Source organism: Nannobrachium achirus, assembly GCF_963921795.1.
Source record: "Nannobrachium achirus genome assembly, chromosome: 1".
Lineage (NCBI taxonomy): Eukaryota > Metazoa > Chordata > Actinopteri > Myctophiformes > Myctophidae > Nannobrachium > Nannobrachium achirus.
In genome coordinates, this window is record NC_137810.1 from 54,401,862 (window position 1) to 54,421,713 (window position 19,852).

The window sequence follows — 19,852 nt, forward strand, 5'->3', positions numbered from 1 at the left end:
GCGCGCGCGCAGGCAGTGAGTGGCAGGACATTGCAATAGAGCCCCAGGCATCCGAGGGAGGTTATAAGGGATGAGGGGGACAAGAGAAGTTTTGTTGTCTAGTGTGTGTGTGTGTGTGTGTCCTCCCGCCAAGCCGTGACAACTCCTCCATGGTGTGTGTGTGTGTGTGTGTGTGTGTGTGTGTGTGTGTGTGTGTGTGTGTGTGTGTGTGTGTGTGTGTGTGTGTGTGTGTGTGTGTGTGTGTGTGTGTGTGTGTGTGTGTGTGTGTGTGTGTGTGTGTGTGTGTGTGTGTGTGTGTGTGTGTGTGTGTGTGTGTGTCCAGGCCACGGGTGGGTCAGTCAGGGCCTCCACACTTGGCTCCAGTCGCCATTCACAGGCCTCCAAAAATGGGCAGCCCTTCCAGATCCGCCATGGGCCCGAGGACAATCAGCCATTCTGTATGTCAGAGGCAGGCGGGGTGTATTTCCTGGACACTGGGCTGATTTTTCAGGCCCGCCGCCAGACAGAAGGGTGGCTTTTGTCTCTGCGCTGAATGGCACCGCAGACTGAGAACTGACTAAGGGCCAGTGGGAAGCAAAGGAGGAGTGGGCAGTGTGTGTGTGTGTGTGTGTGTGTGTGTGTGTGTGTGTGTGTGTGTGTGTGTGTTTTTCAAATGGGTCTCTTCATCCACACCCCCAGCAGATGTGAAGAGGCCAGTGTTGGAGAATGGTGATTGATTGCAGGATGGGCTACTGTGTTAAGTCTCTACGTTTCAGCTCAATGTAACGTCTTAACGGCCATCCAAGGATGGACCGTTCATTTACAAAGCCACCGTGCGTAGGACATTTTCTTCGTTTTAAAGGATGTCACGTCGACGCTATTAGACTACATTGGTTTTGCAGAAAACACAGCAAAACAAGTGTGTTTTTATGCAACCGAGTGTATGTCGCGTACAGTAGTGTTTCTCAAATGTTCTAATTTCAAGGTCTTCCCTTAACTCTGACAGTGTACAAATGGAACCAAATGGACCCGTTAGGGTTCATTTGGTTCCATTTGTACACTGTCAGAGTTACATACTTGTAAGGGTCCATTTAGACCCCCCATAAGGGAACCTAGAGAGTCCCTGAAATCCACTTTGAGAGCCACTGGCCGTACACTACACAAAGCTATTTTCAGTGCGAGATTCAAGTGAGTCAACAACCATTTCTTGTCTCCTTTTCCCGCAGGTCAGTGACTTCCTGTCCGGCCGCTCTCCCCTCACCCTCGCGCTGCGCGTGGGCGACCACATGATGTTCGTCCAGCTCCAGTTGGCGGCGCAGCAGTCTGGCGGTCCCCAGCTCCAGCACAGACACCTCATCACCCGGGGCAACGCCGCGGACACCACCGCCGCAGCGGGACAGCACGGCGGGCAGCCCCGCGTACCCCACCCGCACCCACCGCACTCCTCCCTCCATCACCCCCACAGCCCCCACAACATGTCTCAGCCTCACCCGGTACCCTCTTCCTCCACCTCCTCCTCCTCCTCTTTCCCTCTACCCTCCACGCACCAGCCCCTCCCCCCCATGTACCACCACTCGCCCTCCTCCTCCTCCTCTGGTCACTGTAGCCCCCCTACCCCTACCCCTCCTCCTCCGCCGCCTCCTCCTCCAGCGCACTCCCCCCGTCCAGCCCACGCGCCCGGCGGGGGCCTGTTCCGCTCGGCTCCCCACCACCACCACCATCACCACCACCATCACCACCACCAGCAGCAGCCTTCCTCCTCCTCGGGCCAGGCCAGCCCCCAGAGCGGCCAGGCCAGCCCCGCGGGCCCTGCTGCCCCCTGCCCTGAGGTAAGCCATGATGGCAAAACACTTACTGGATATCAGTGTTTCTCAAACTTTCAAATTTCAGAGTCTTCCCTTAACTCTGACAGTGTACAAATGGAACCAAATGGACCCGTTAGGGTTCATTTGGTTCCATTTGTACACTGTCAGAGTTACATACTTGTAAGGGTCCATTTGGTTCCATTTGTACACTGTCAGTTACATACTTGTAAGGGTCCATTTGGTTCCATTTGTACACTGTCATAGTTACATACTTGTAAGCGTAAATTTAGACACCCATAAGGGAACCTAGAGAGTCCCTGAAATCCACTTTGAGAACCACTGCTGTATATCACTGTACCCAACATGTCATCAGTCCAATGTTAGTGATTTGAGTATGGCTGTAAAAAAAAATACCCAGGTTAGTTAGGGATTTGTCGTGTTTGTGCACCGTGAAATGCTTTTGATAATAGTGTCCACTAAAAGGCATATTCTAGGTCACGTTAAAAGTCTACTTGAATAACTGACGTCATCACGTCCACCGACGATCGTATGTAACCATCCTCGTGAATGAGGCGAGGAGGGGACGGGGGCTAGTGGCCTTTTGACCCGTGGGTCTCATGTGCACGGCTAAATCATCTTCCATTAGACTGATTAGATTAGCGTGATATCCTAGCAGCGTGAGGGCGAAACCCATGGTTCGCTCATGTCTCAGGAAGGGGGGATACACGTGATGTCTGTCTGCTTTCAAGGCACACCACGCCGCGCTGTGCTGCGCTCCAAAGAATTACTCATCGCAGGAGTGCGAGTCTGAAACCCGTACGCAATCACAAACAGAAAGCACAAACCAGGAGGATGAAGGCTATGCATCCATGTGTGACCTCATCCAGGGCGATGGAAATGAAAGGATAGAAAAGAGAGGGATGGTGAGAGAGAGAGAGAGAGAGAGAGAGAGCGAGAGAGAAAAGCAAATAAAGAAGACAAGGGGTGAGCCAGAGTTAATGAGTTGAAGTTGGTTACCTCGTCTCATTGATGATTAACTTCCACTCCAGCATGCAAGAGTAGATGGGGTCCACTTACGCACGCACGCACGCACGCACACACACACACACACACACACACACACACACACACACACACACACACACACACACACACACACACACACACACACACTTGTTTCCACCACACGATATTTCTGTTTACTCGCTTTTCTCCCCCAGCTCAAAACTGAACCATAACCAGATGTCAATAGACTTTGTGGGTTCATAACAAAATAGATGGCAAAACAAGCCAAAACGAGCAGTGAGAAAAAGGGAAACGGCCATCCCTCGTGTGGCTACCACAACACTGTCACACACACACACACACACACACACACACACACACACACACACACACACACACACACACACACACGCGCGCGCCTGTGTGTGGTTTTGGATTTCACTTTCAGTTCTCGGTAGAGTGATCCAAGGCAAGCTAAAGTAAGCCTCACTGGCCAGTATGCCTGGTAGGATCATTGTCAGTTGGAGGTAACTATATATAGTTATATATACACATATATAATGTATATACAGTACAGCGCCATTCTGGGACATAGCTCACAGCCTCCATTATTGGTGTATTTCAACCAGGTTTGTCAGTTGGGGTCCCAGGGGACGGCAATTGCCAAATTCAGTTATTTTATGTACATCGTCGCTGTCGGGCAGAAACCTCGTATCTCCAAGTTTCAAGTTTGTACGTTTTTTCACCAAGTAAAGCCCTGCTTCATCATACAAGGCCGTCGCACAAAAGTAGTGAAAACAGACGATCTACAAGCACACAACGCCTCGCGGTGCGAGGCGTTGTGTGCTTGTAGATCTGCTATTTTCACTAGTTTAGTTCATTTTTAAAACGATAAATACAAAAGGCATGGTCTTGGACATGGTTTCCCGACACCGACGATATTTTCTCTACCGCTGAACATGTTTTACTGATTAGTCAGATTTGACATTGGTGCTGATAGCATATCAGTCCATGCCCATCCATGACACATGTTTTCTTTATACTGCAACCATATAGCCTCTTTCAAACCTGGCATCCCTAGTAGGCAAACATGCATAGGTTATCATGCTCAGCTTTACCAGGGTAGTTACAGCACTCACATATAGCCTCCTGGGTTACTTAATACCCACGACAGCCCATTTACAACATAGCGAGCAATCATAGCCTTTAACCCTACGCAGTTCAAAACATGTTATGTGTGCGTGTTCCTGGGCGTTGTTATCCGGCTGCCAAATGTGTGTGTGTGTACAGTTACAGTATGCGTTACAGTCAATGTGGGGTAATGACATTTGTCCCAGAGATATACAGTATGATTGTTTACCCTTTCATGCGTCAGCGTACTTGTTTCTTGAAAGGCTCACGTTGTCTGTGTGTTTTTTTTTCAATAGGCAAACTGCAGCACCAAGAGCTCCAGTGGTGGGACGAGCTCCTCGTCTCGCTCCCGCAAGCCTGGCGCCATCATCGAGAGCTTTGTCAACCATGCTCCTGGTGTCTTCTCAGGGACCTTTTCAGGTGAGAGGGGCTGCATAGAAATAGATATAAAATAATAGTTTAGACAGGTGACAGGTCTTGAGCTAGAGCTTCCTGAATCCATGTTGTTTACAGCCACCTACCTTCCTGGGGACCTGGTGATGCTTATTGCTATGGATACAAGGCCCCGCATGGTGTGCAGAATGATTCCCCATTGAACAAATATCTGTCACAGAGGCCCCTATGGATTGATCACCTACTTCTTGCGTTTGATTCAGAAGCACAGCATTGCTATGAATGGAAATTCTAGTTCTATACATTGCTATTTCAATGGGGCATAGTGATCATCTAGAAGAACAACGATCTATTATTTTATTATGTGTTCTTATCATAAGACTCTTTCATGACGGATTCCCCTCTCTCTCTCTCTCCTTTTCAGGCACTTTGCACCCAAACTGCCAGGACAGCACTGGGCGTCCCAGACGAGACATTGGCACCATCCTGCAGATCCTCAATGATCTTCTGAGCGCCACACGTCACTACCAGGGCGTGCCCCCCTCCCTCACTCAGCTCCGCTACCAGACGCAGTGCGGCTCGCCCGCCTCCCCGTCCCCGTCGCCCCCACCTTCGCCCCCGGCTGCAAGCGTGGCGGGCCTCTCTGCCAAAGCTACCTCGGTGCCCGCCAGTGGCCCCAGCACCCCCCCGCCGGCTCTTCATCCACTGGTGCAGTGCCAGAGTCAGATACGCATGTGCAAGCCCCCTGGTGAGTGACTACAGTCCGGACTACAATCTCTCAGCCGATGTTACTGCCGTTTTCAAGTCTGGGTGTGAAATTATTGCGGTCTAAAGCTTGTCAACATATTTGAATGAGCCCTGCATGCTCTTCTGTTGCGGCCCATGTGAGCAGATTCATCGTGCAGCTTTTGTTTTCCAGTTTCTCTTCTCTTCTCTTTTGTAATAATACATGGTCAGGTTATCAGTCCTGTTACGAGGAGTTTTTGCTCCACGGTGTTGTTGAAACAATTATAGATTCAGCTGTGACTGAGTGAGAATGGAAAGTCCGTATGAAGGGAAAACCCACACAGGGAGGCTGCCTTTGGGGATAGAAGCACATGAGAGGAAGAGGGGATGTGGATGCTCCTCTCTCCAAGTCGTTTAGCAATAACTTCTCCAGACCTGTTCAGTCAGGCTTCGCTTGTCAAACGGCAGTGCAGAAGGCTTTGTTTGTCGTAGCGAGGAGGAGATAGGTTTACCCCTTCAAGTCTGGGCTGGGTTGTGTTTGGATTAGATCACAGGATGTGGCTCATTTAACTTACTTACCCCTTGAAGTTTGGTCTGGGGCTAGTCGGAGCTGGACTGGGCCTATGCAAGCCCAGGGGCAGGGCAGGGACATGGGGCTGGAATAAAGGTTGTGTGACTAGGGACTCTAAAGCCTCTGTTCCCTCCCTAGTCAGGCACAGGATGTGGAGAGTGTCAGACAGATGTCCAGCACTGATAACATTCACTCAGCAAGTGTAAAGTTAGACCGTCTGTGTCAGAGAGAGAAACCGCATTGTCCCGTGCATAGTGCTTCCCTATCTTTTGTCAAGGAAATTGAGCTATTCTTCTGTGAGAAGCTGATAAGTTCGATGGCAAGATTGTCAAGGAACGAATTCAGCTATTTAATGTTTTCTTTTTTGTTTAAAAAAGGAGCAATTTACACCTATGGTCTGTGTAATACGCAAGACCTTTTCTGGCTGGGTCCAACACATTGTGACTCTTATGTTGTATGTATTACGGCACAATAGCGGTAGGAACTGAACAAAGGTTCAGTGAGAATGTGCGAGGTTCCTCTGCATTACCCCATGTGCCCTTAGAAGTGTTCACTGAACAGTTGGAATAACACAGGCTTATTTTCCTAACTCAGGGAAGACCCTTCCTTCGTGGCCCCCGCCTGCTCTCTCTGTCCCTCCCTTCCCTCTCTCTCTCTCTTTCTCTCTCCTGTCCCTTGCCTCCATCTGCGTTCAGCGGACCACGGTTGCTGTTCCTGATGTTGGTTGTCCAAAAACAGCGTCATCTGTAAAATCCATCCTTCTCTGCTCTCCCTCCCATTCACTGCTCTTCCCGTTCCATGTCTGCGATGTGCATCAATACTTTATCTGTGTCCATTTGTCCTTTAAATAGATCAAATTATTCAGAAATGCGGCACTGAAAGAATTTGCATTGTGTGGTGGAGAGGGCAGAGAGAGGAAGGAGGGGGAGGGAGTTTAAAACCACAACACTAAGCCTCCATTCATCCCATGGGTGTTCATATCCGGTCCATCAGTCGACCGACTGCCCACTGATTAACCAGGGCTTCCAGTGGAGAATAATAAATAAAAAAACACAAGAGGTCTAAAGAATAGCCTCTTTAATGGCCCTTTTTGACATTTCTGCCCCAGTTCAAATTGCCCTTCACAATGCATACTTGTAGAATGGGTAATGTGAATGGGTAACCTGACCATTTGAGTACAGCTCGGCTCACGGGACAATGAATGAGCCGGTCTGTTTGCGTGGACGAAGCTATATGGCTGCCGGTCTCCCTTCTACCTCGTTCCGCGAGGGAATCGCTAGGAAGCCGATGACTCAGCGCTGCGAGTTGTTCTTATCAGGCAACACCTGGTGGAAGACTTACTTTACTGGGCTTAACACCGCAGCTTAACTCCACTCTGCAGGAACCCGCTTCCATTGAAATAACAGGAATAACCTGTGCTTGCCAAAGAGAAGTGTCTGTCTGGGTTTGTGTATGAGTGAGTATTTATGTGTCTACCTCAGGTTGAAACAGCCTCTTGAAAATGTCACATAGCTTGGCTGTCTCTTGAGAGCCTTTACCCTTTCCACTGCAAGTTCATGTGTGAAGGGCAGAAGACAAGCGTGAATAAAAAGCATGGAAACGCATACTCTCTCTCTCTCCCTTTCTCTCTTGCACGCGCGCACGCACACTCACACACTTGGTTAAAGGCTAGGAAAGTAGCTTGGTTTCGTGGGCCGGGTGCTTAATATTGCTGAGTGCAGGGCTTTGTCAGCCCCGGAGCAGCATTGGATTTGAACAGGAGGGCTTTGGGACGACCTGGCAAGTTAATTGTTTGCCGAATTCCTTTGCTGAGTGTAGTGGACCTCCATGCCCCCCCTCCCCTTCTTTCATTCCAACCCCCTGCCCAGCCAAACACATTGTTTTGGGACCAGGGAATTGGGCTGTGTACAGGGCACCAGGCTGAGCCATTGTGGGGCAGGGCAGGGGACAGGAGGGGGGGCTGTGGGATTAGGTCTCTACCTTTTAGACCCAGCCCCATTGCAGCTGCTTAGTTCAACACAAGCATGCAGAGAGGGGACAAACTGAAAGGCGAATGAAAGGGGAAGGCTGCTTTTTCTGCCTTCGCTCCCCTCCCTTTCTTGTGTTCCTTCCACACTGTCTACCACCCCTCCCTCCCTTCCGCTCTCTATCTGTCAGGTCAGGTTAGCTAAGTACTGGCTGGGGCTAAGCAAGCCAGAGAAGAGGGGATAGATGGAGGGTGGGAGGGAGAACGCTGGAGAAGGAGAGAGGCATAGAAGAATTAAGATGGGCAGAGTGAGAGTGAGAGGCGTGGTGTTGGAGGAAGATCACGTAAACCCTGAGCCTTCAGTCGCATCATGTCCTGTGTTTAAGCCTTGATCTGTCGGGCCAGGGCACCATGCATTATACATTTGCAAGTGTCTGTCATCAGGCATGTACGGTTACTGTGACCAGTGACACACACACACAGACACACGCAGCCATAACTGAGGCAATGCCCCAGTGACGCAATACAGTGAGTGCAGAGCTATCTAGCAAAGCCAGCCAAGCACATCAGGTGCCCTTTCATTGTCGACAAGGAGAAAGAGGGTGAGAGAGAGAATGCAAATTAAGTCTAAAAGTCATTGAAGAGCTTGTCTTCCCTGCAGGGCTGTCGATGCCCTTTCACTGGCTGTCAAAATGCTCACTTTAGCCCTGCCTTTGATTGGTTGCTTCAGCTCCTGTCCAATCCGCTGCCTGTTGTTCGATTGGACAGCTCATATAGGTCTCGTCTTTGATTTGTTGGTTCAGTATAGCTTGCTGCTATGTGATTCCTAGCTTATTTAGCTGCCCCCCCCCCACCCCCACCCCCGAACCCGAAGCTCCTAAAGACTATGGAGCTATTAGGTTAAACATTTGTTCAGATCTGTGCCTTCAGCCAGTTCTATTCCAGCATGTGAACCAGTCTTAACAAAAGGGGTGCCTGAGGGGCTCGGCTGAATGGCTCTGAAAATGTCCCTCGTCACATCTGTGAATGTCACGTTGTGATCTGAAATAAATGGAAATATTATAAGGGCATGGTCCATGTTTCAGTGGTTTGGAGGGCGGGGCAATTTCCACGTAATTGTGGAATGTTACAAGGGAAATTCTCACCCTATTCATTCACTGACACGTTGAATAGACTATAGGCAGAGGATAGAAAATAGAGAGCTTAGAGGAATACTAGTGGAAGTCAACGCAGGATTTGCTGCAGTGTAATTCTCTCTTCTTGTCCCCCCCTCCCTATCTCTCTCTCTCTCTCACCATCTATCTCTGACTACCCTCCCTTCTCCCTGGATGCTGAGCAAACACAATGTTCTCTCTGCGAGATCACAAGACTTATCAAGGCAAACAAACAAACAACAGCACTAAGACAACTGCTAATGAAGGCCAATCTTTAGGCAATCAATATGAGGAGAAGCTCCTTTAATCTCCCTCTGCATGCTGTACACTGAAGCCCCCCGCCCCACCTCTCTCCCCTGCTGTCCTCCCTCCCTCCCTCTCTCCTTCCCTCCATCCCTCCCTTCCCCTCTCTCCTGCTCCCCTCTTTCCTTCCTTCCTTCCTTCCTTCCATCCTTCCCTCTCAGCCCTCTGCGTGTTGCTGGGCTGGGCTTTAGAAGGCAAGGCAAACTGACTGATGCATTGATTATTCATAGATCTCCCCTTCTATCTCCTTCTATCTCCCTCTCTCTCTCTCTCATACACACTGAGACACATGCACATATTTACTCGAGTTTGTGTATTATGCGCTTATGTTTGTTAGAGTTGAAGAGAGATGTGGATGGAAATCTTTCCAAGCTATGGATAGAGTTTGAGGCAAGAATAACAGAGGGAGTTAGATCATGTATAGTAGAAGGAGACGGTGTGACTTGCAGTCTGTAACTCTCTATTAAAATAAGTGATGAGTGTTGTGATCTGTCCATCTATCTCTTTGTCTACCTCTATTTCTGTCTCTCTCTTGCCTTCGGGGTCCTCTGGGTTCACTATGTTAAAGGTCAACTGTACAGCAAGGCACATGGCCAGTCCTTCTGTGTGTGCGTGTGTGCGTGCGCGTATAGTCTACCCTTCTTGGTAAACCCTAATAATAGCCCTACTGTTATAAACATAGTCTGGAGTGTCCCAGTGGCCAGCTGTGTCCGGCCCAGACACCAAGGGCTCCGGTAGTGACGCTGATGAATGACCACCACCACCACCACGCGCACACATACATACACTCCCACACACACACATGCTTGTGTGCGTAGAAACACACATGCGCACAGGTTTGTTCCAGCCCTAAACGCATTCCCAAGGCTGCTGCCAAGAAGTCCCCAACGCACTACCAAACTGCCTTCTTATACTCTATGTGTGCGTGCGTGTGCGAGTGTGTTTAGCAAGCACTGCCCCAGGCCCCTGCCACTCCAGCAGAAGTTTAAAACCAACAACTGTGACTGAGTGAGCAACTGCTAGGTTGAACAGACGTAGGCATAACGAAACACAAAGAGAAAGACATTTTTAGTTCTTAACGTCGTCGTCAGGTGGAAACAACTTGTCCAGAACCGTTCACTTTGTATTTACGCGACATTCTTGTATGATGAAGCAGAGCTTTGCTTTACGGAGAAAGAAATAACATACAAATTACATACATACAAAAACGTAGAGATACAAGGTTTCTTGCCCGACAGTGACGTTATACATATTTCCTGTGTGACATCATCATATGCTGGCCTCGTGCAGTGTTATTGGAGAATGAATCCATGCGTTTGTGTGCGGCGGCGGCTACGTTATGATTTAACCAACGTGCAGCTTCTTGGTGGGGGTTGGCTGGCCAAGGCGAGAAAAGTGTGTGTGTGTCTGTGTGTGTGTTCGAGGGGGGTGGGGGGGGGGGGGGGGGTTGAGATGCCAGTGCGAGGGCTTTGGAAGAAGGAACAAAGGCCTGCAGCAAGCAGCATGCACAGCCGTCATATGAAGCCGAGGCTGCAGAACAATAGCACTAATGTAGGGAGAAAACCCCCCCGGTTTATGCCTCTATTCTCTGGAGATGACACGCTGCCCTCACACACAGCATCTGGATACCCCCCCCCCCCCCCCCCCCTCCCCACATACACACATATCGTCACTGTCGGGCAGAAACCTCGTATCTCCAAGTTTCAAATTTGTACATTTTTTTCGCAAAGCAAAGCCCTGTTTCATCACACAAGGCCGTCGCACAAAAGTAGTGAAAACAGCAGATCTACAAGCACACAACGCCTCGCGGTGCGAGGCGTTGTGTGCTTGTAGATCGGCTGTTTTCACTAGTTTATATAATTTTTAAAATGATAAATACAAAACAGACGGTTTTGGACATACAAGGTTTTCACCCGACAACGACGATATACAAACTTCTACTAAACACGTATTTATATGCTGTGTGTGTGCCTGTATGTGCGTGCATGTGCAGTGCACGCACATGCGTCACACAAGACATATGAATAAGGCTCATGTTCTCTGCTGTTAAATCAGTGCCCATCTATTCTATTCACAGCCATTCTATTCTCCAAAAGCAGCGTCAGGGCTGGAGGCCGGGGAGGCTTGGTTCGTTAGTATGCACCGCCAGAGACAGACAGTGGTGAATATTTATAGCTGAGAGAGCGGCTCTGCTCTGCTCCAATCCTATAAGCAAATGAGGGAAAGAGGTAAATTAAGCCCACACAAGAGAGAGAGAGAGAGAGTCCGGGATTCATTCAGATGCGGGGGAAGAAGAGTGGAGGAGGAGGGCACAATTGATTCGGAAAACTGCCACCTATGGCTGATCCTCTAACCCCCCCCCCCCCTGCCATCACCCCTGGGGGAGGAATTCCTTAACCCCCACCCCCATGATCCTCCACTCCCTCACACTGCCCTACCTATATGAGTCTCTGGGGAGACACGGGGCAAGGCATTTTGGGGGTGTAGGAGGAGGCTTGTGGGGAGAGAGTGGAGAGGTGGGGGTTGTTGGGTCAATGAGCTGGGAGCAGGAAGCCACAGCTATAAAAAGGGAGAAGAAAAAGGCAATCTCTCCCTCTCTTTTTTTCCCCCTCTCTCTCCTCTCTCTCTCTCTCTCTCTCTCTCTCTCTCTCTCTCTCTCTCTCTCTCTTTCTCTCTTCGCTTACAATTTCCATTCGCTTGCATTTTCTATTGAAAGCCAATAGCGTTGTCCTGGGCCTGAGATGGATGGCTGCACTAGAGCTAAGGTTTAATCAATAGGTCTTTTTAATTTGCCATCGATCCATGTTAAAAGCTACTGCGGCTGCTGCTGCCACTGTGTGTGTATGTGTTTGTGACTGCGTGTGTGTTCCCATGCGTGTGCGTGTATGCGTGTACATTATGCATGTGTTTTGGTTGGAATACATGATGTGTGCGTGTGTGTGTGCGCGCGCGTGTGCGTGCATGCTGTTGTTGTGTGCAGGAGAGGCAGAGACGGGGGGCTGTGCTTTGCGTTATTGACATTCTAGCCCATTATTTAATTATTTCATTCCCAGACAGATACTAATGGAGCAAGCTAATAGATTGTGGTTGCTTTCCCTTCCTTCCAAGCTCCTGAATATACGTATAAATGGAATTAGGCTCGACATGGCCACTGTGAGCAGACATTCACAATGCTATGGAAGGCTGCTCCCTCGAGACGGGATTCTCTTATAGGCACATCAACAGCTAGAAATGCACTTAGTATCAAGTCCAGTCCTTTGGTGTGTCAGCTGCAGTTATGTTTTGTTGTGAGCATAATAATAATGTGTGTTTAGGGTTGTTGTTGGACTTGGTTTAGGTTTTGGGTCCGAGTGGTTTCCTTCACACGAGATAAGGAGATAAAAAAACCATGCAAGGCTACAGTCTGGCGCTCAGTGGGGAGGTTCAACACAAAATCCAGTTTTACACTGTGTTTGCGCTTGTGCTTTGCTTATCGCAGAGCCCTTGAGGAATTATTCCAAAATGTATGTTTGAGTCCTCCTAGCATTATCATCAAGGCTGCCTTTGTGTGTTTAACTGCTGTCTTCCCTTACCTAGTACTACTAAATACACACATTACTAACATTACATGCTATACTTCTCATAACTACTTTGCTTTACTTTTATTTACTGTAAACTGCACCTCACGCCCCTTACAGGAAAGTGTATCAACAATAAAAAAACACATTTCTGAGCTTACATGGCCGCTGACTAACCGTGGTTTCTCCTCTCCTCCTCCCGTCCAGGTGACCGCCTGCGGCAGACGGAGAACCGTGCGACGCGCTGCAAGGTGGAGCGCCTGCAGCTGTTGATGCAGCAGAAGCGGCTGCGCAGGAAGGCCAGGAGGGACCAGCGCGCTCCCTACCAGTGGCTGCCCAACCGCAAGGCGGGACGCAGCAACAGCAACAGCAGCATGTCCAGCGAAGGCTCCTCTCTGGACCTGGACTTTGACGACTCCGTGTGGAAGCCTGACGTCAAGGCCGACATGAAGTCAGAGTTTGTCATGGCCTGAGCCCGGGGGCCGGGCCCCACAACACCCAGGCTGGCTAGACTCTGAGAGGTGCGACGCGTTGTGAGATTGATTTAGAGACAGACTGGAGGCTGTGGATTTCAGAATTGCAGGAGTTGTGAAAAGAGGACATGGAAATGTTGGCATAAAGGCTCTGGTGACGACGGTGACTTTCTACCATTCTGTCCTTCACAGCTGACCTTGTGAAAATAACAACAATAACATCAGAACCCTCTTGTTTTTTGGAAAGGAATTTACTGGACTTAACAGTATACGAGACTCGTGATGTGCTTACAGAGACTGCAAATCACATACTGCCCTATACGAGGATAAATTAAACCTGAACTTGAGCATAGCAAAATTCAGTGGGTGGTGGTGGTAATTCTTTTTCTTTCTTTTTTTTCTCCTCCTCCTTAATTTTATTTTATTATTATGTTATTATTTCTTTTTTTTTGTTTTCGCTAAGGAGAACTCTGGACAGCTACAGAGGAATCCACACTGGACTAGTAGTGAACAGGACAGGAGCCTTGCTGTTGTTTCCTTATCACATCAGTGGCAAACACTCATAAGGTTGCCAACCTATGGACTATTCCAACGGGCATTCTAAATAATCTCAAAAATCCCAAATCGGAGTCCTTTGAAGAAGAAGAAGAAGAAAACAAAAACTGTTACCTGGTTCTAGTTTTTTTTTTTTTTTTTTTTTTTTATGTATTGTTATTTTTCCTAAACAAGAATATGTAGCATTGTTCACAAAGCATTCAGGTTTTCATAAAACAGTTCAAAGTAGTTGTTGATTTGCACATTTTCATGATTTACAACAGATGGTCAATGTGTGCAAGAAAAAGGCGGGGCCTGACACTAGTCAGAAGAAACGATTAATATGGACGTCATGTTTTGATAGCAACCTCAGTGACATAGGGTATCGATAGGAATGATAAATGAATAAACAAAATGAATTAATATTAACAGAAAGTGCTTTAGAGGATTTTAAATTCTTTAAAATGTATATGAAAAAGAAAATCTATTTTTGCTTCTCTTCCTATCTGCTGCTTTCAGAAAGCGGCAGCCCTCTGTGGCTTAAGTCAAGTCATTGACAATTGACAAGTACATATAGTCATTCAATCATTCATTAGTTACATTCATATATTAGGGCCATTTCACCACAGCAAAATATATGGAATAATTCCCATTCAGCCCATTTTGTGTCTTACAAGCCTGAATGGACTTGTTGAGGGTTTGTGTACATTCATGTGGTGACTGTTGAGGGTTTATGAGGGTGCGTGTAAGTGTGTGTGTGTGTGAGACTATAGTTAAATTAATTTGAGTATCCCAATGGCGCTTTTCGTCACAAATTCCCCCGAATGTCACCGTATGATTAGCACATAAAATACACAACACACCAGTACGTGAACAAATGTAACCAAAAGGACACTTACAGGTCCATTTGGTTACATTTGTACAGTCTCAGAGTTAGATTTACACTCTGGGTTTTCCCTGTGGTGGACAAAACATCCATCTAAAGATGGCTCCTAGTTTCAGGCCCATTCAAGCCTAGAAAAACATCCACAAAATGTTCATTATTGGCAGACAGAGCAGTGGGGTCTGTACCCAGCATTATGATGTAGTGCCTCCACCAGTAGACTCACCTACATATCAGGTTAGGCCTTTCACAGTTTTGCTGCTAGACATGGGGACTTTGCAAAACAGCGGGAGGGAAACGTGACTTTGCATGCAAAAGTGTGAATTATACTGATCTTTTTTATCGTTGGAAAGAAAAGAGAAAAAAAAGAGAAACCGGTGCTGTGAGGGAGGAAAATTAACAACATGCATGAATTTTTGTGAAGAAAAATAAACAACGCTGCTTTTGTTGGTTAGGTTTTTGTATTACTGTTATTATTATTTCATTGTTAGAACAGCAGTGTCCTGCTAAAGTATTACACCGTAAAAACCAAAACAGATGAAGTAAGACAGGACTCATATCTTGCTCAGCACTGAACATTCCTGCTCTGTGACGATGATGAAGATGATGATGATGATGACTGACAATAAATGGGCAAAGAGAAACTGACTCTGCATCCTAGCCACAGGTTTTAGCCCCATGATTCTCATGAACCCAGACAGCCTACTCACCATCTAGCAAGCTTCCCTCCTCTCTCGGCCTGAAGAACATCCAAGGCACATGTGGACATACTGTACAAGCAGGGAAACAATGGACCAGTACTACATACAGTACTTCCATCCTGTCATACCTAGCCGTACTCTGGAGAAACATTTAATCTGACTGTCACCGTCTGATCGTTTGTCTGTCTTGTTTGTCTGTCTGTCCGTCTGATTGACCACCCTACTACAATTGCACTCCCAGAGATTGCAGTGAGAGATTACCTTTTTTGGTGAACCTCATCTTTTTTTTTTAAGTGGCCTTACCTTTCACTAAAAATGAGACACTTGGGGACAATGCGGGGGTTGGGAATGTTTTTGGTTTTTAAACTTTCTGTGTATCGTTGTCAGGCGTGTTGTCATCAAGGCACCATTTTGTCACTGAGGACACTGGGCATCTCTCTTGTTTAGTGCTTTTTAGCTGGTGGAGTCTCTATTATGTCAAGGCTTCTGTGCCTTAAAAATGTTGCCCTCGCAGTGTCAGTGTCAGATTTAAGCTGAACAAATTATTTCCATTTGATTGATAAATACAAGGCTGTAGTTGTCACATCCATGAAAGTTGTAGATTTTAGGGGCGAAGCTTGTTTGAGCGAACCGATTACTATTCGAAAGTCAGTGTTGTTCCTCAAATAATGTATTTTCTCCCATTTCTCCATTGTGTTACCATGCTTGTTGTTGCCGGAGCTCAGACCCCTCAAACTCCTCCCAGCCCTGTGACTTTGTCCTGCCTCCCAACAAGCTGCAAAAGTTATACATTTGCAAAAACCCATGTATGTTTTTATTACATGTGGCAACAAACGGCCCTGATTCTGAATGGGGAGGTCCTTTGAGGACTCTAGACTACATGCACTTCCTGTTTCCCTGGATATTATTAAAGGACAATTTACCTCCTACCCCTACCAATTCTTTTTGTATATGTATGAATTATACTCTGTGTGTGCCTCACTTCTGTGTGAAATTTCAAAAAGATGAAACAAAACAAAAAAGGTGATGGGAGACAATGGGATGTGGAGATTTAAAATGAGTGGATTGGGTGGGTGGGGGTGGGGGGGGTGGGGGGGTAAAACAGTATGTTGGTGAACTTCTGATCACATCATTTAAGTTGCCTGTTCTTTCTTGTAGCCAACCATTGAAGATAATAACAGGATTCAAGAATACAATTTACAATGTTCTAGCTCTAGACAGGTGTAGCACATGTGTGACTGTATTAATTTATGAAACCAAAATGGTAACTGTGAATTATGTATTTCTTTGTGCATTTTCTAAAGTGGGGGATCTGGGGGTTGGGACACGGCAGCAGCTGTCGCTTGTGTCCCAGACTTCTGTTTTTTTTTTTGGTGGAATATAATGGAAATTATCAGTTTCCAAAAAAAAAAAAGGAAAAAAACCTAAAAAATATGACTATATATTTTTTTTTCTTAAGCAATACATTTCAGTGTGACTTGTGATAGAACATTTTTCTTTTTTTAGGTAATAAATAAAACAAAACAAGTACGTCAAGTTGTCTGTGTGCGTATTCATTACCAGCTCGTTCAATGACACCCATGCAGTTTGAGGTATTGAGTGAAAAGTTTCTGCTGCGGCCTAACGTTTCATACGAATCTATTTCTCATACAAAAATGGATCTCTTCTGTAACCAGATATGAACAGCATATGTATGAAACTATGGCGATGCTAAGAACTACATTGATAAAGTATCTTCTTACAGACAGTATGCCTTACCCTTACCATCGCATCAAAATTCAAATGGAGGGGGGATTGGAGTATACTAGCTGCCTGACTTCAGAGCGATGGGTTCAGCCGTGGTTGGGGGTATGATGGAGGGTTCACGGGTGGATATTGGGGAGGGTGGAGGCACCCTCAAGAAGACTTGAGTCAGACCCAGCAGCAGTGTTCTCCACACCTGTCAGTAGCACTGCATGGTCTGCAAGATAAAAGGGAATGGTGAAATGGAGTGACAGACTGGAGATGGGGAAGCAGAAAGGAGAAGAAGCAAATGGAACTACATATCATGTGAAATCTGCTTCCATCCTGACACATAGAGCAAAGTGTCTTTTAAGCTCTCGTATAGCCTGGTCTCTTGAATGTGGCAACGTTCAGAACATTGCAGCTTGACTTGGACGTCAGGAAGAGCCAGAAAGAGACTTGAACTTGAAATGATACATCTTCTGTATGTCAAAGCACTGCTCAGATGGAGCCCCAATCACACAGAATATTCTGCAGTGCATACTGTCATAGTCATATGGTGAAGTAGCCAGCAATGAAACAAGAAAACACAGATAGCTCTATCATAGCTGCAGCAGTTATATGCATTATGACAACTTTATGCAATGCTCTATTTATGTACACTGTAATTCCTAATGTACACTACAGGTCCATTTGGTTACATAACAGAACCTATACACCCAGAGTTAATGAACATGAACTGTGTAGCCTATTTGATTGCTGTAGGCTACAAAAAGGCTGATAACACTTAAAATAGGCCATTGACATCTTACATATCCAGTGCAATGAAAATCATCCATTTTAGAGTGGGCATCAAAATATGGACAGTTTAATCAGTATGATGAATATTTATGCTATGTGAGGTCAGAATACCAACCCCCATCAGGTGAACTGAAAGCTAGATTATTCATAGAGGAGATGTGCTAAAACATTATGTCAAAAGCTGATTATTATTATTATTATTAGCCTATTTTGCCTATATATGCTATTGCTACTCTCCTCGCATACATAAAAAAAAATACTAGTTTCCATGTAATGGCTCCTATCCATAACCATAACAAAAAAGAGGACACCTTCTGAACTCTGCCCTCACCCCCACTTAATTAGGCCTACCACACCTATTACATTATTTGTTTAACTGAAAGAATGTGTAATATCATGTTTAATTTATAGCCTACTCCAGCCTCTCCAAGGTCATCTCTGTGTGTTGCACGCATAGAGTATGGGTTGCACGTTTAGAAAATAGTCGGGATTCGGGAACCACCTTTATTTTTGCAGCGCTAGCTTTCACGGCAAGAAATGACGTTAGAGTTTACATCCGCTTCAGCTCGCTACCTAGCGCAGTAGGCTATTATTGCCAGCGTCCAGTAGTGGCCTAAACAAAGTAACCTAGGCCTAGTCTATTCATTCTATGGACCACGAGTTTGTAATAAAGACATTCGTTCATTCATTCATTCATTCATTCATTCATTCATTAACAAGGGACATTGTGAAGAAGACGAGGAATGTTTACTTTAAAGTAAACTATGGTGCTGAACCAACTGATATAATGTCCAAACATTAAAGCAATCAATACGCGACCACCTGCAGTCACCACCTGTCATCTTGGAGAGAATTTACACCATACCACCATCATTATCCGCCTAATCACCAAAGGTAAGCTGAAACTAGACTACACATTAACTTGGATTTTGGATATTCATTAGTAGCAGTGGTGGGAAAATTACTCAAATACTTTAAGTAAAGGTATCAATACTAGGGAAAAAAAATAATGGGGGGGGGGGGGGGGGGGCTGGTAAAAGTATCAATACTGCAATGTAGAAATAGGCCTACTCTGTTAGAAGTGAAACTCCGGATTCAGAATATACTTGAGTAAAAGTACAAAAGTATTGGCATAAAAAGACCACCCATTTTCAATATTGAACTAGGCCTATGTCATTAATATGACTTCGAGGAGTGGTGTGGGTGGAAATAGAAAAAAAGTTCCCCCCCTTCTGTGTTGCCTAGAACTGGAAGATTGATTTTGGGGTTGTCATCAAGTTGTACTTTACAATACAAACCCCAAAATCAATCCTCCAGTTCTAGGCAACACAGAAGGGGGGGAACCTTTTTTTTCTATTTCCACACAACTCCTCTATAAGGTGACATAGTTCAATATTGAAAATGGGTGGTCTTCCCCTTTAAAGTACCAAAAGTAATCGAGATAGAGGAGTAGTAAAAGTATTGGAAATTGGAAATACTCAAGTAAAGTACAAATAACTCAAAATTGTACTTGAGTAAATCTAGGTCTACTGTTAAATAAATGTTACTTTCCACCACTGAATTTGTAAGTAGGCTAGCAACTAGCAAGGTATCACAATTTGTCCCCCGTGTTTGGGTGTGGGATGTGTGTGTGTTGTTAACTGATAGATCATTAGTTTGGCCAGAATGTCATCATTTTTGTCCAAATGTTATGTTGTAAACAGATCAGCTACAGACAGACAGACAGACGCACACACGCACGCACGCACGCACGCACGGCCGCACGCACGCACGCACACACACACACACACACACACACACACACACACACACACACACACACACACACACACACACACATACACTTACTGTCTGTCACTGACTATCCATATCTGAAGTGAAATAGTTAGAATTTGAATTTATTCTATTGTCAGTAAAAAAAATAACCGAAATTCCAAATTGTACCAGTCAGTCAGTCAGTCAGGCAGAGAGGGGCCAAATTGCCTTGTTTACAGATAGCACAGATAATGGCCATGGACTAGAAAAGTGTGACTGACAGGCAGCCCTTCCGTCTCTCTCTATGCCCTCTTCCCTCCACCAACATGGATTCTGTTAATGAAAGCCTCCTACTCAGTTTCCTTCTCAACACAAGCAAATACACCTCCCCCG

At 46.3% G+C, this 19,852-nt stretch overlaps 1 protein-coding gene across 1 annotated transcript in view; it reads left to right on the forward strand.

Moving 5' to 3' along the window:
* midn (midnolin) overlaps positions 1-16,224 on the forward strand; it is a 31,211-nt gene extending 14,987 nt beyond the window's left edge. The window contains exons 5-8 of the mRNA XM_080730159.1: positions 1,206-1,808; positions 4,217-4,340; positions 4,738-5,061; positions 12,798-16,224. Coding sequence (XP_080586285.1) covers positions 1,206-1,808; positions 4,217-4,340; positions 4,738-5,061; positions 12,798-13,063 — 1,317 coding nt within the window. The 3' untranslated portion in view covers positions 13,064-16,224. The remainder of the gene's footprint in view (positions 1-1,205; positions 1,809-4,216; positions 4,341-4,737; positions 5,062-12,797) is intronic.
* Positions 16,225-19,852: the final 3,628 nt, after the last annotated feature.